This window comes from Opisthorchis viverrini (assembly GCF_000715545.1).
Source record: "Opisthorchis viverrini unplaced genomic scaffold opera_v5_48, whole genome shotgun sequence".
In the NCBI taxonomy this organism is placed as follows: Eukaryota; Metazoa; Platyhelminthes; class Trematoda; order Opisthorchiida; family Opisthorchiidae; genus Opisthorchis; species Opisthorchis viverrini.
Genome location: NW_008751704.1, coordinates 371,369 through 386,233, shown reverse-complemented (window position 1 = coordinate 386,233; position 14,865 = coordinate 371,369). Strand labels below are relative to the sequence as shown.

Genomic DNA, 14,865 nt, shown 5'->3' with positions numbered 1-14,865 from the left:
ACTGGTGTTACCCACCATAGTGACTGGGAGTAAATCATCCCAGGGCGCATAGATCTGAACTAGGATGCTAAGCTACATTCAACAAAATCGAGAACTGTCGAGCTGGTGAGACTGGACATTTCACCGTTGTCTAAATAGCTTATGAGGCACAGCCGTCAGGATGAACAATACCGCAGTCACCCAGATGCAATATTGTGAGCGAGGGCTATCAGAAACACCATTCATGGAGGCTTCTGCATTCGCACGCGGTGCGCGTCAGACTTCAAGTTTGATGGGCTATATAAATCAAAATAAAGTATAAATGTATCACTCTTTAATGTACCTGTCGAAGTTTTCACGTTGCAAAAAATTGTAATAACCTCACACCTCAACCTTGGGGTCGGTGACGCAGGAAATTCTCTCTATAGCAGAACTTAGATCGACATTCCTGTCGCAAACCAACGATCCATGATCAGTTGAATAGTTTGAGGAGCAGGGACATGTCCTGGGAATAGATACGCGAAATGAATGGGCCCCAAGTCCATTACGTGGAGGTGCCACAAACCAANTGGGCCCCAAGTCCATTACGTGGAGGTGCCACAAACCAATCGTGAAGAAATGTATGGCGTAGTTTGAACGTTGAGAATGGTTTCCGAGCAGGATCAAGCACACCCACCGAGGCACTCGAATTTTAGTTGAATAAAATTCCGGTTAGTCCCCGTGGTAACCGTGGATACATATTTAGCAGACTGGATTGGCCTCGAACAAGACTGTCCCAAGCCACCTCATACAGGCAATAGGGTATGAAAGAGCACGTCAAGAAGTAAAATAGTATTTGGAAGACGCAGTAATTTTCTTAGCCGTCAAACTCCGCCGGGTGTTGAACAAGCGCTCTACAGCCGACAGTCATGTTTCTTCTTGACTTCACGAGTGCAGTGGATTCAGATGATAGGTCAGCGCTTCTAGTCACGCCACGTGGGAACATGATTTACATACTTGCGTATATTCATTGCACATTTTGCGCACTTTGTGCGCACGGTTTTGAGCACGCTGCTTTACTGAAACAACCTAACGAGGTGGGCAACCAAAATACATGTTCTTTCTATTGCTGATCAGATTCGCCATCGGAGAGTTGCAAGATGAGAGAATCCACAGCCTTCAGCTCGCCGATAACAAGAAGCCCAGCTTCAGGAGTACATAGTTGATACCATCGCAGTTTGTCAAGATAAATGCAGAGTGTCGGGTAAAATGTAGTCCCATCACATCATCTTTTGGCATGCATGGAAAATCCTGCCTACGTACTACGTGATCGCAAGGGACGCTTTCGTTTAGAATGGCAATGAATGTAGTGTAACATTCAAAAAAACTTAGTAGAAGGTTGGCTCCGGAGGAAGTAAACTCGGTGTCTTTGGTGGTATTTGACTTCTAGAACTTGCCCATGATTATCACTGTGATTACGAGTCTCATTGCAGGAGTTGGCGACAGATTGGTGCCTAGTGTGTTTGTACCGCCTTCGTTCATTTAGAACGACGGCCCGGAGTGGATTACTTCAAGAAAAACTTGCAACAGCTAGACGACCGAGGATTGAAGTGTGCTCGCCCAGATTGAGAACAACCGAGAGTCCTCACCAGCTCCGAGTTCTACATGTACGCGCTTTCTTTCCAGTGACTCAAACAGCATTTTTGGTTCTGTTCATTCAGCAGGCGTACCTTTGTTTCCATTCGAATGGACGACTGACTGCTTAATTCAACCTGCAATGAATTACTTGGAAACAGCTTCGTTCACCACCAAAATTGGGCAGATTTGTGGACATCCTTCTCTTTCATACTCATAGAAAATGGACACACGCTCTGTCTTACGCAACCACCTTGCCTTATTGCATCTAGATGCCGAACTAGCACACTCCCTTTTACGCCTTACTCTCTGAAGCTCTTGCACCACGTTGCCCTCACACCGTGAGCTCATTTGAAGACGAAGCCGAAGTGCACCCCGTCCACGATACATTTAATGGGCGCATTTTTGTAAGCCACTGGCTAAAAGTGGTCGGTTCGTTTTGGCCCGTGCTCATGCTCAGAAAAGAACGGAAGCATGTGTGAGGTAATTAAACCCGAAAATCGCCCAATGCCTCCAGCACTTGAATAGGGAAAGCATTATGAATTAGGCCTGACAGGTATAAGAGAAGCTCTCCAGCTACAGGAGGTTTTCACGGAGCAGTTTTGAGTTTGACCCATGGTAGCAACTTCTCAAAAATGAATGAGCGTGAACGTATTTTGCCCGGTTGAAATATTTCAACAAAACGACCTTATTAGCTTAACAAACAGTATAAGGGAAAGAAACGTGGGAAGCCGCATTTCAACATGCAGCCGACTTTGAAAAGGAAAGTTATGCTTTTTGGGCAGGAAAATAACACTAACGTAAGGGGCTGTTCGACTTCAAAACATGCGAGCAGTGCTCTTCACCAAACTCAGCGTGAGGTCTGAACATAGGTAGAATTAAGACACTGGTAAACGGCCTGCAGGAAAAAAGGTAAAACAGTTGTTCCGTGTGCTCGTTTCATGATATTTTGTATGTAAAGATCAGAATGAGTTGGCGGTGGAGGACAGAGCAACAAGGGTAAATTACAGGCATAGGGGATGGGAGTCAGACTCATCATGGAAGATAACCAGGTCGAGGAATGAAGGACAAAAGAATGGGCCTGAAAGGATGAATTTCGTCTGATTCGGCCAGTCAAATCAGCGTTTTTAGGCGGTGTTTATTTATTCCCATTCTCATGGAACTGGAGCAAGATGTAGTAATTGAGGACGCTATAACAGGAATAATGGCGAATTGGCGGCACCCAAAAACTCACAATTGGAAGAGGCGACTGATGATAAGTGGCTGTTTTACTGAGGGATTCTTAAAGGGAACTCATATACTGATCTCGTGTCTGAGAGGCAACACAGTCCGTTTTTGTTTATACGGGGATTTTGTGCCAGAATACTGCCCGCATATGGAGGACTTGTCAAATTTCAATACACAAAATAAGATCTACTCCCCCAAAGAGCCTAAGCAGCAAGGCCAACATTGTGACATTTAGGCAAAAGTATCGCCGATGGAATGTCATCGCCTGAACAGCCCGACAATCACCCCAAATCTTGAACAAATTAAAAAGTCTAATACAATGGATGCAGTAAAATTATATGAATAGATAGTGGAATCAGGATCAGGAGTTGGGTAGAGGTGACTGTTTCCGCTTCGATGAAAAAACGAGTAGGACCTTGGTACCAGGGCTCTGAAGATTTTAAGCGCTCTCAAAAGAAAGCGAAATCAGACGAGGCGATATATTAGCCCAATTTTTGGAGCTGTTGGAATCTGGCGTTAAACGATGGTGATATGAGACAAGGGTGAGTAATTCAGAGTTGGAAGTAGACTACAAGTCACCTTTGAGATGAACGGAAGTAATCGAGGCCCAATAACCAAGAGATGATCTCATTTTGTTTCGAAGGAGGAAGTTGGAATATGCCGATCATAGTATAGCAAAGAATAAGGCTTTGGGGTACTGACCGCCTTACCCTGACGCAAAACGCCCACGGCTAGAGCGGCACATTCGATGGTTTAGCTATCGTTGGTACCTGGTATTTGTCGTTGACTTCATCAATATGACAGACACAAGTATTGTATGCGAAAATGTAGCATGCGCTTGTCAGAGGATGGAGTTAGATTTCCTAATGTTTCAATGGCCCGCTTTTCCCGTTCGCCACCTCATTCGTTATAGCTAAACCATTTAAAGTTAAATGATTTCAGGTTAAAAATGAGGGTGAACCTACTCGTATGTCCCACAGCTGATCATTATTGCTAGGTACTATAGACCTGTTGTGCGGCGATATCTTCCTTGTCTGCCTCAGGAGTGTAGTCTCCGGAACGCCCAACTGCCGTTCGCTATTTAACCTGTCGGTCAGATCCTAGCTGTGACTGTTAGTTGTCTGTGTCACAAATTTCCTGAAGATTTTTGCGTGTTTCAACATTTTTCGTTGACCGATTATTGGTTATTGATTGGCACGTGATTCACTATTAAAGGAGGGAAGACGCTAGTCGTTCTTCTTCAACATCTCGAAGATCATTAGAAAACAGAGCTTCCATGTTTAATAGCCAAAAAATCGGTGCATACCATCATAGTAAGTGGAAAATTGTTGTAAAAGTGTTTGATGGAATATTCTTGGCCGTAAAATTGAAGAGGAAGAATGCGGTGGAAACCGAAAGCGGAAAATGAATAGACAGTGAAGCCTAATTTGATAAATTAGTGATTAGAAAGTGATCAGAGGTTAGGTCGGCAGCGACACCGCTGTCAACAAGCGTTGTGTGTCACAATTTCCTGAAGATTTTTGCGTGTTTCAATATTTTTCGTTGACCGATTACTGGTTATTGATTGGCATGTGATTCACTATTAAAGGAGGGAAGACTAGTCGTTCTTCCTCAACATCTCGAAGATCATTAGAAAACAGGGCTTCCATGTTTAATAGCCAAAAAATCGGTGCATACCATCATAGTAAGTGGAAAATTGTTGTAAAAGTGTTTGATGGAATATTCTTGGCCGTAAAATTGAGGAGGAAAAATGCGGTAGAAACCGAAAGCGGAAAATGAATAGACAGTGAAGCCGAATTTGATGAATTAGTGATTAGAAAGTGATCAGAGGTTAGGTCGGCAGCGACACCGCTGTCAACAAGCGTTGGACGTCAGATGGACAGGGTGGCGGAAATGGAAACAAAAAAGCTTTTTGCCTACTAAGTTCAGGAGGGAAACTGTAGAGAAAATGAGGCTATTCACTTTTTGAATTTTAGGGCCGCTGAGTACGATACTTCTTCAGTGAGCTTAGACCGAGATGTACACCCGCGGCTAGGTCCGAACAATAGGGAGGACTATCATCACCATTCGGATGCTCTTTATTAGAGTAAAATAATTTAATGCACGGAGGGGACCTTAATTTTACCCCAAATGGTGAAAAGCTATTATTACAAACGCCCACGGCATGGCGTTTGTGAGATATACTGAAGAATTTATTTTGTGCACCATCCTCCCTCAAGGTAAAAACAACCGAAAATATTGCACAGGAAAGGCCAGAGGGATGTTGGATCGCCAGTCTTTTCGAGATAATACAGAACACTGGGCACAATGTTAACAGCAGACTGAGATAATGTTGAGTTTAACCCCGTGAATGCTACTATGTAGGTTGTGGAATTCCACGTCCAAATAAACCTTTCTGCTCTTCTCCAAAGTTTCTGGCCTTATTCGGACGACCTCACCGAAACTCGCTGCCAGTTATTTAAAATAGAATGTCCAGGTACGGTGAGCAAGATTACAGCGACGTTGTGACGGTACCCCCATGGCCTGTCTGATGGCCAACCCACTGCTTATCGCACATTCGCCAGCGAATTACCACCTCCACATATGTTTTGTTCAAGCATATGGGCGCAAGGATGTACACTGACCCATCTTGTTATGAATACCGTCTTGCTGCGCCAAATTTAAGTTGGTGGATATCCTGATGCACCGTAAGCCCGCTCTCTCCAAAATGTTATTTATTTTCCCTATACAACATCTGATTCTACACAATATCATCGAACAACCCACACGATGTCCTTGGAAAAATGGCGCCGAATTTTAAGGCAATATCCTCATTTCTAGGAGTGTTACACAAAACCGTAACCGCGAAGTTCCNGATGCACCGTAAGCCCGCTCTCTCCAAAATGTTATTTATTTTCCCTATACAACATCTGATTCTACACAATATCATCGAACAACCCACACGATGTCCTTGGAACAATGGTCTTCATGTATTTCAAAACGAGCGAGTTTCTTCGTTATGAACTCCAAACTTATATAAACCAAATTCTCAGGACCATCACCTCCATTGCAAAGCCGCCAAGTTTGGTTTTACCGTGCCACCGTAACGCTGTTTCCATTTTGTCAATAATAATAACGTCAAGTTTTCCCTACTTACAACATCTTACCAAACCACTTTTGTACCGCCTGTTTTTCAGATTCACCGTGTTTATTCGAAACCTCACACATTCTCATTGATGGTAAGATACGAGGCATGGGATCTAGATACTTGATCGGGCATAAACTGGTCGTAAGAGACGTTTGCGCGATAAAAAGATCGCTCAACTGTAGCACCCTTTAGGTGCCTAACTGCCACGCCACCCGAAGTTTGCATGAGGGCCGGGATGCTGCCAGGTTGCCCAAGACTGGACAGGGGGAGTCGAGAAGCAGCGGTCGGGTTCGAACCACGGACCTTCCTGTCAGTAAATTCGCGCTTTAACCACTTCGGCCATCTCGCGATACTATCCCGCAAACAGGTTTAACTATTTTTGAGCTCCGGGAGTGAAGTGAAATGGAAAAAAGAAATGAAGGATGGAGAAATAGCTAGAAGAAAAGAATATCTAAAGCAAGTACGTGAATCTAGACTACTGCGAGGATTTGGACACCTCCATCAAAATAGAAACCGGTAACCTTGCAGGCCAGTCTCCCTGATTCACGGAGTTGAGGCTTGCATCCAACTTTCCCTGGCGGACCAGGCACAGGGCTACCCGGTGCCGAATTTTAAGGCAATATCCCCATTTCTACGAGGGTTACACAAAACCGTAACCGCGAAGTTCCTTCCTGCTCACCGTAAAGAGGTGCAATGACGGGGCCATTAGCCGCACAATGCCCTCAGCTGCAAAACTTTTTTCGTGTAAAGTAAAATATTTTGTGCCAGGATGTTGCATTTTGTTGTGTGAGCACTGAAACCAAAAAGCCATCCCGATCTATGTTCATATTTTTGCAGCCCACCAAATTTTATTTCCCTCTGGAGAGGGACTTCTTCCTTGCGGAAGAAGTTTGGTGGAATACTTTCCCAGCATCGCTGAGTCCCCGGGATGACTAGATGGGGGTCAAAAGCTTGGACTGGTACTCCGAACTCAGTTGCCTTCCTGTGTTAGTCCATCAGGGACACGTCGTAGCTTTCTAAAATTCAATTCCATTTTGCGAATACTGAACTCCTGCAATGACCGAAACACTTAAACCATGAATGGTAGGTCAAAGTGACGTGTCTGGCCCGTCACCGAGGCGAGCTCTGATTGGTCAATTATATTGACTCGGCATCTATTACCCGCGGGGCGCATTTCTCAATCTGGGCCTGTCGAAGTCCTCCGTTGTTGTGGATCTTACCATAATGTACTTTTGGGATGAGGCGTTAAGCAGGAATATTGCGAATTCAGCAGTATTTTTGGTTCCTAGGTAAGACCCAAATGTAGAGGTAGATGGCTTTCCAGAATCATAAGAACATATATTTGGAGCAGAAGAAAAATTCTGTGTACACTCCATCGAGATAAAAAATGCGAACATCATTCCATGTACGCCCTTGGTCCGCTAGTGGAATAGCTGACTTTCGGGACCAGAGCGGAGGAGATATCCTTACAGAAGCATAGATCAGACAAATGTTCATCCAAATTACGTTTGAAAATTTGAACTGTTTCTGACTGAACGACATTTGCCGGTAAACAATTCCAAAATGACACAACGCGGCGAGAGAAACCGTACCCATGAGGCAGATTGTCCATGCGTATGGCAGTAAGTTTGAATCGATCTCCTCGGGTGATGTTGGTTGTTGGAATGTCAAACAAGAACATCAACTGCGGAAAATGGATTAGGCACAAAACACGGAAAACACAGATGAGATCAATCCGGAGACGTCTGTATTCAAGTGTGAACTATTTCAGTTTGCTGCATCTCTCAGAATAAGAAAGACTCCGCAGACTGGGAACCATCTTTGTAACGAGGTGTTGGACACGTTCGAGCTTTCGGGCTTCGGCTTTCGTAAGTGGGGAGAAAGCTGGTGCACCGTATTCCAATATAGGCCGGATCATGGTGGGATACAGTTTTAAAACTAACTCTTCCGTCCACATCGAAAAACTTCGCTTCAATGCCCACAAAATGCGAAGAGACTTCTTATACACAGCGCTCGTGTGGTCCTTCGACTTTAAATCATAACGGATTTGAACGCCCAAGTCTCGGATTGATGAGACCGATTTCAATTTTTGGCCATTTAGATGATATACACGATCTGAAGTTGGCTTTCCCAGGCATATATATTCTGATTTGGCCGGGTTGATCGGAAGCCTCCTTTCAGAGGACCACGCCACCAGACGTTCTAAGTCATGCTGAAGAGCCACTCGGTCTTCGTCACACTCAATAGGTTTCCATATCTTAAGATCATCAGCGAATAACAGACTTGCCGACTGTAGGACCCCTGGTAGATCATTCACATGTAGTAGAAACAGAACTGGACCCAAAACCGTTCCCTGAGGTACGCCACTAGGTGACGTATACCAGTCTGTACAGTGGTCGTTTACTCTCACCTTCCAGCGTCGGTCATGCAGGAACGATTTGAGCCAACGAAGTAAATCCCCTCCTATGCCGTAGCCCTGCAGTTTTTTTATCAGTTCAGTGTGGTCTACCCTATCGAACGCCTTACTAAAGTCCACGAATATAACATCAACAGCATGCCCAGCGTCAACAGCGGCTAACCAGTGATGACGAGCAGTGAGCATGTTGGTCACACAAGAACGGCCGCGAAGAAAACCGTGTTGTGCCGGCGTAAGAATTTGAAATTCATCCAGCATATGCAACAGAGCCTGCTTCACGATCTTTTCCAGAACCTTAGCGAGTATGGGAGTAAGGCAGATTGGACGGTAATTTGTGACTCGAGAAAGATCTCCGCCTTTGGGGAACGGCCGAACAACTGAATCTTTCCATTCCTGAGGCAGCACGCCTTCTGCAAGGGATTTATTGTATAGAGTCGTGACTGCAGGTGCAATGACTGGTGCTAATGTCTTCAAAATTACGGGATGGAGACCATCAGGACCAGCGGACTTTGCAGTATTGAGCGACAGAAGCAGAGAACACACCTTTTCGGTGCAACACACCAACGAATCCAATCTAACCGCGCAGGAACCAGTATGACTGTCTCCTGAGGGGTTTGTGGCATATACAGAAGAAAAGTGGCAGGCAAACTCAGTGGCCCTCGCGGAGTCTGAGGTGGTTATATTGCCATCTTGATCTTGTATGTAGGGTAGCTCATCAGACGATTTGAGATTTCTGTTGATGTAAGCAAAAATCCTTTTGGGCGTTGTTTTGACCGATTCGGCGAGAGAGTTTTCATAAGCTTGGCGTTTTCTCAATTTCATAAAACTGCATGAGTTACGCTGTGTCTTATAAGTTGCATAATCCACGGGATCACGAGACTGCCTATAACGTTTCCACAGTTTTCGGCGGCGTTTGGTCAACGTTACAAGCTCTCGATCGAACCAGGGTGGGCGACATCGATTTGATTTGCAATGTCGAACAGGCGTATATAGGTCGCATAGCCATGATATTTTGTCTTTAAGAGAAAGCCAACATGTATCAACGGATCCTTCTGTTGGTAGTGTCCAATCCATCGAATTAGCCGCAATTAATAACGCATCAAAGTCTGTTTTCCAAACATTTCTCTGGGGTAATCGCGGTGGAGTGCGATGATGTGGAAGCCTAAGATATGTAAACAATGTCATATGATCACTAGTGCCCAGTGGTTCAGAAACTGATAAATAATCCAATCTTTGCTCGGCTTGAGTAAATAGTAAATCTAGGCAGGAAGGAATCTGATAAGGCAGAGACCGCGTCGGTTGATGCACATGCTGTATCAATCCCATTTCTAGCACCGTATTGAGAAATGTGGTTTCCAAGTCGGTACAACCAGGGAGGGCCGTATAGCTGGACCAATTTACATGGGGAAAATTGAAGTCACCCATAAGTAGCACGTTTCGGGCGCATAGATTATTCTTAGCTCGTGTAATCCAGTCGGAAGAGATATTAGCTGGACTTCTGTAAAGCACTCCCACGTGAAAATTGCCTTTGGTCGTGATGATTTCGCACCAAATTTGTTCACAGTAACAATCATTACTCAAATAAGTGTTTTGTAACCGGCAACGTATGTCCGACTTCACATAGAGGAGCACCCCACCATGGAGCCGCTGCTGACGATCGCAACGAAAATGCTCATAGCCAGGGAGTTTTATCTCTTGATCGAGGACAGTCAAATCCAACCAGGTTTCTGCAACACCAAGAATGTCAGGATTTACATCAGAAACCCACTGCCGCAGATCATCTTGTTTCGATAAAAGGCTGCGTACGTTCATAAAAGCTACACGCAAGCCAGCGAATGACTCTGGCTGCGCGCTGTTAAGGTGACCGGGCGGTTTATGAATGCACGCCATTTGACTATTCGAAAATTTACGATACGTAGATCATTTTCACCTTCAAGAGTGCGCCTTCGAAGTTCCACGACAGCGGCTTTGAGCTGAGCTCGCTGAGATGGATCCATATCTGGTCTGATGTAAATATCCATACCTTTAAGTCTCCATGCGCGAGAAAGTAAGTGCTTGGGAGCGTCTGCATTTTCGAATACAATTTTTAGCGGTCGGTGGATGCCCGCAACTCGTTTTCCTAATCGTAAAATTCGTCGAACTCGAATTCCTGGTTCATCAGCATCGGCTAGTTTATCAACAAGTCCCTGGAGCAGATTCAGATCATGGTTGTATCTAGCCTGTGCGCCTTCTTCACCAGATTCTTTCGATCCAAACAGCATCAAGCAATGATCGCGTGGAAACTTGAGTGTTTCTCGGTTTCCTGAAACAGTTGGTTGGATCGCGCTTGCGGAGCTGACAGGTAAACTTTCAACGACCTCATGGTCATGAGCTGGCGGCCGGGTTTTCATACGATGTCTCCGTTTCGTTGATAACCAAGGTGATTGCGTATTCTGTTCATCAGTACAATCGGATGACCTCATGGGGGCATTAAGAGTTACTGAAGGTTCCACAGAGTTGACATCTGGAACGTTCCGAACAAGACTGTCTTGCAGGTCGCTAGATGGCGCTGGTGCATATCGCTTCGATTTCTTCGATTTCTGTTTCTTCCTTAAAGGTGATGTGGAGATAGATTTGCATCTAGTACACGTAAATGATAAGTTATCGCTGGGATGAGCCAAGAGAGCAGCATAGATGGATGAGTGAATGTGGGAACACTCTATGTGCTCCCAAGTTGCACAAATATCACATTTCAAAGCTTTGTCGGAGTCCGAAACGGGTAGATCACAATTTGAGCACAAGGATGACACATCACAGATGGTATCCATAGTATTTGACGACATTTATATGATATGCACGCCGTGTGTTGTCTATCAGAGTTTGTGGCAGAAGCAGTCTTAGATTTGATATATACTCGTCCACCTGTAGATCCTTACGATGGTTCAAAATGTGCTATTTCTGCAAGAATTACAGCAGATACGGTTGCTAAATCACTACGATAGCCAGAAAATGTAAGAAAACAAAAGCCCTGCAGGGCGACGTCAGAAACCTTGATGCAGATCTTTGGAGGAGGTTCTGTTGGAGTTTGTTCAGTGTTCTTTCTCTTGTTAGGCTCTGGCACTGGAGAACTAATATAATAAAGCACAGAAAGCCTACCAGCTGACATCCCAGGAAAACGAACACCCATCTGCTTGCGTGCAAGTTTAATTCCACGATGAACACATCAGAAAGCCTACCAGCTGACATCCCAGGAAAACGAACACCCATCTACTTGCATGCAAGTTTAATTCCACGTGTTCATGAACACATGGAGTGAGTTTTTTCCACGGAAACAACCGTGGTCTTTACACGTTTGCTTTTACACTATTTTCTTTCCGCATTTTTGTTCCCCTTCTTGTTTTTTTGGCCTTCTCGTTTCCATCTAGCTTCACGTTGCCTGTGTTACCTCTACCACCTTGATACAGCTGAAGCTTGACACACGTGCGAACAACTTTGAATGATAGCTTCAGCTGAGTGCTGATCGCGGAATGTCTTTATATAATATAGGTTGGTGAGCCAGTACAGTGCTTTTCTACCAGATATGCCCCCCGTTCGTGTTCCCTTCAACCATCCCTTAAAAAGAGTGTTCCATTGAATTGGTCGCCTAAGGGCAAATAAACTTTTGACACAGCTAAATCTCTTCTGACATCAGACTTGCTGCTTGCTCATTACAACCAACCTATGGATACCATTCTAGCGTCAGGTGCATGCGAACATAAAATCGGAGCAGTCGTTTCCCACAGATTTCCTAGTGAATCTGGAAAAGCCATCGCCCATGCAGCTGGATCTTTGACACCAACTAAGCGCAATTACAATCAACTAGAAAAAGAATCACGTTAGATCACCGTCGCTCTATCCACCATTAGTCGACATACCACACTCCTCACCGATCACAAGCCACTTGTCAGCATTTTCGGTTCGAAGATGGGCATTCTGGTATACACAGCGAATCGTCCCCGGCGCTTGGCGACCATTCTGCTTGGCTATGATTTTTCCGTCAAATACCAGTCTCCGGATGGCCAGACAGACACCTTATGAAGACTGATGGACTCACAACGACAATCGACAGAAGATATGGTTGGCGTTTCCATTTCTGTCAAGCCCGAAGTTGCACCGCACTCGCTGCATCCATTCGAACCCTTCCAGTTACTTCGAGAATGGTCCGGGACGAAACCAGATGTGACCCCGTGCTCCAACAAGTATTACACTATCATCGAACACGCTGGCTATCGTCAGTGACACACGTTATCGTCTTTATTCCATCGACGATTTTGATGAACCAATTAATGATCAGAATTGTCTTATCATGGTTGACACTTGTAATAAATGGTCGGAGATAATTATAATGGGTCAAATAACTTCTCACTCCACAATCTTGGAGGTCATTCACCTCTTCAGGCGCTTCGGTACACCAGAAACACTGATATCAGATAATGGCACTGCATTTACCTCGGCGGAATTTGCCGTTTTGCAAGCAAAATGGCATTCACCACGTTAGATCACCGTCGCTCCATCCACCATCTAACCGTCAAGTCGAACGCCTTGTCGACACTTTCTAACGAGCACTTCAAAAACTTAGAGGGGATGGAACGTCAGCGGAGATTGCTGAAACATTGTTAAGCCACCGTGCGACACCTAATTCAAATGTGCCAAACAACAACTCACTCACGGAAGCGCTTTTTTGGCGTAAAATCCGTTTACCGACAGATGTGGTACGCTCACCTCTGCATCCGCAAACAAGGAACGGACATATGGGGCGACGGTTCAACCGCTATCATGGTGACGTTCACACCACCAATAAGCCCGGTGATTCGGTTTTGGCTAAAGACTATCACAGTGACAAAGAGAAATGGACTCATGGTTACATCAAGCACCGCGTGGGTAACGTCATATGTGAAGTCGACGTACAGTCTGCCTCGTGGATCCGTCACGCGAGTCATTTTCTCCATGGGCACGCTGCACTGGCCACTCAATTCCCGCGGACATTCTGTTGGATACTTCTGAGTTACCTTCCACAAGTTTGCCCGCTGTGCAAACAGACAACCCGCCAGTTGAATTCGTATGCACACCAAGACGGCGGTCCATCCGTAACCCAAAGCCCTTAACACCAATGTAGGTGATTGCACATTAGAAAACTTACACACTTTGAAAAGGGAGGTGTTAGGACGATTAGATCCTAACGAACAATTCTACCTTTTGTAGTGTTCCACCAAGACTTCACTGCCTCTTTGTTGTAGACAACTGAGCCACAGTGACCCGATCATGCCTCTATCGGCATTTTCCGTACCATTCGGGAAATAAACCTATATTATTATTTTTACTACTATTATAATTATTCCATTGGTTCGTCCCCAATATGACCGATCTTCATCCGGTGTCTTTTGCGTTGTTCCTTGAAGTTTTCCCATTCAATTACTAGACAACCAAACGTGATAGAATGAATTCCTGCAGCGTGCGCCAGCCACAGACTCAGATTGATAACATGGCCACCATTTACCGATGGCGCGGATTAATACTGGACTGCCACCCTTTTCGGAAAACTTGTGTGGCTTCTGGTCATTCACTTGTTCGAGGTCAATTTCCCCCTCGTTGTAAAGGACCGCATAATAAACAGGTAAGTGGCCTAGTAATCGATGAGCTTACAGATCTCCGAGTCAGACGAATTTATCATATTCGTGTTCTGGACTCTTCCAACTGCCCGACTGTCGGATGTCGGTTCGCGAAAGCGTTCAGCTGTAGCACCCTTCCGGTGCCTAGCTGCTGAAGGAAGCACGAGGGCTGGGATACTGCCAGGTTGCCCAAGCCTAGACAGGGCAAGTCGCGAGGCAGAGGTCGGATTCGAACCACGGACCTTCCGGTCAGTAAATTCGCGCTCTAACCACTTGAACCATCTCACCCAAGTCGGTTTGTACTTGAAGGAGGTCGCCTCATGTTTGCACAGTGTCAGAGGTTAGCCTGTGGAATCGCGCTATGAGGTCCACTGAAGCACTGGATATCGGACAGTAGTGCTGCTTCAGTCTCGGAGAACTGTTCCCGCCGGTCTAAAACATAAGTTGGCCGCACAAATTTTCAGACAACATGTAGGCCTCAACGTGCGCAGCGATCGTGAAGCCTTGCAGACGCGGAAGGCTAAGGAAATAGAAGAGGCACAGACAACCAGGAATACCCGAAGGTTACTTTAGTCAGCTTGCACCACTGGCCCCCTGAGACCAATGCTGTGAGGGAAACGATCAAGGATCAAACTGGCGCGACCAGTTTCAGTAAAGCATGCATCAGCTGATGAACAGAGCACTTTGAAAAGCACTTCTCGTGGTCAACGCTGCCACTTTTTTGGATCTTCGAACTACAGTGGAATTATCGACGGTGAGCATGGAACCTTATAGGGCGTCAGAAGCTTATGACTGTATGCTCTCTCAAGCGCCAGCGTGCTGCTGGTTTCGATGACTTCTCATTTGCATCATCCAAGGACGGGAATCATTTCCCA

General features: G+C 45.4%; 1 protein-coding gene across 1 annotated transcript; it reads right to left on the bottom strand.

Moving 5' to 3' along the window:
- Positions 1-10,180: 10,180 nt before the first annotated feature.
- Positions 10,181-11,170, bottom strand: T265_03373 (hypothetical protein; the record flags this gene model as incomplete). Its single annotated transcript, XM_009167842.1, has 1 exon — positions 10,181-11,170. The coding sequence occupies one exon, from the start codon at positions 11,168-11,170 to the stop codon at positions 10,181-10,183; it is 990 nt and encodes a 329-aa protein (XP_009166106.1).
- Positions 11,171-14,865: the final 3,695 nt, after the last annotated feature.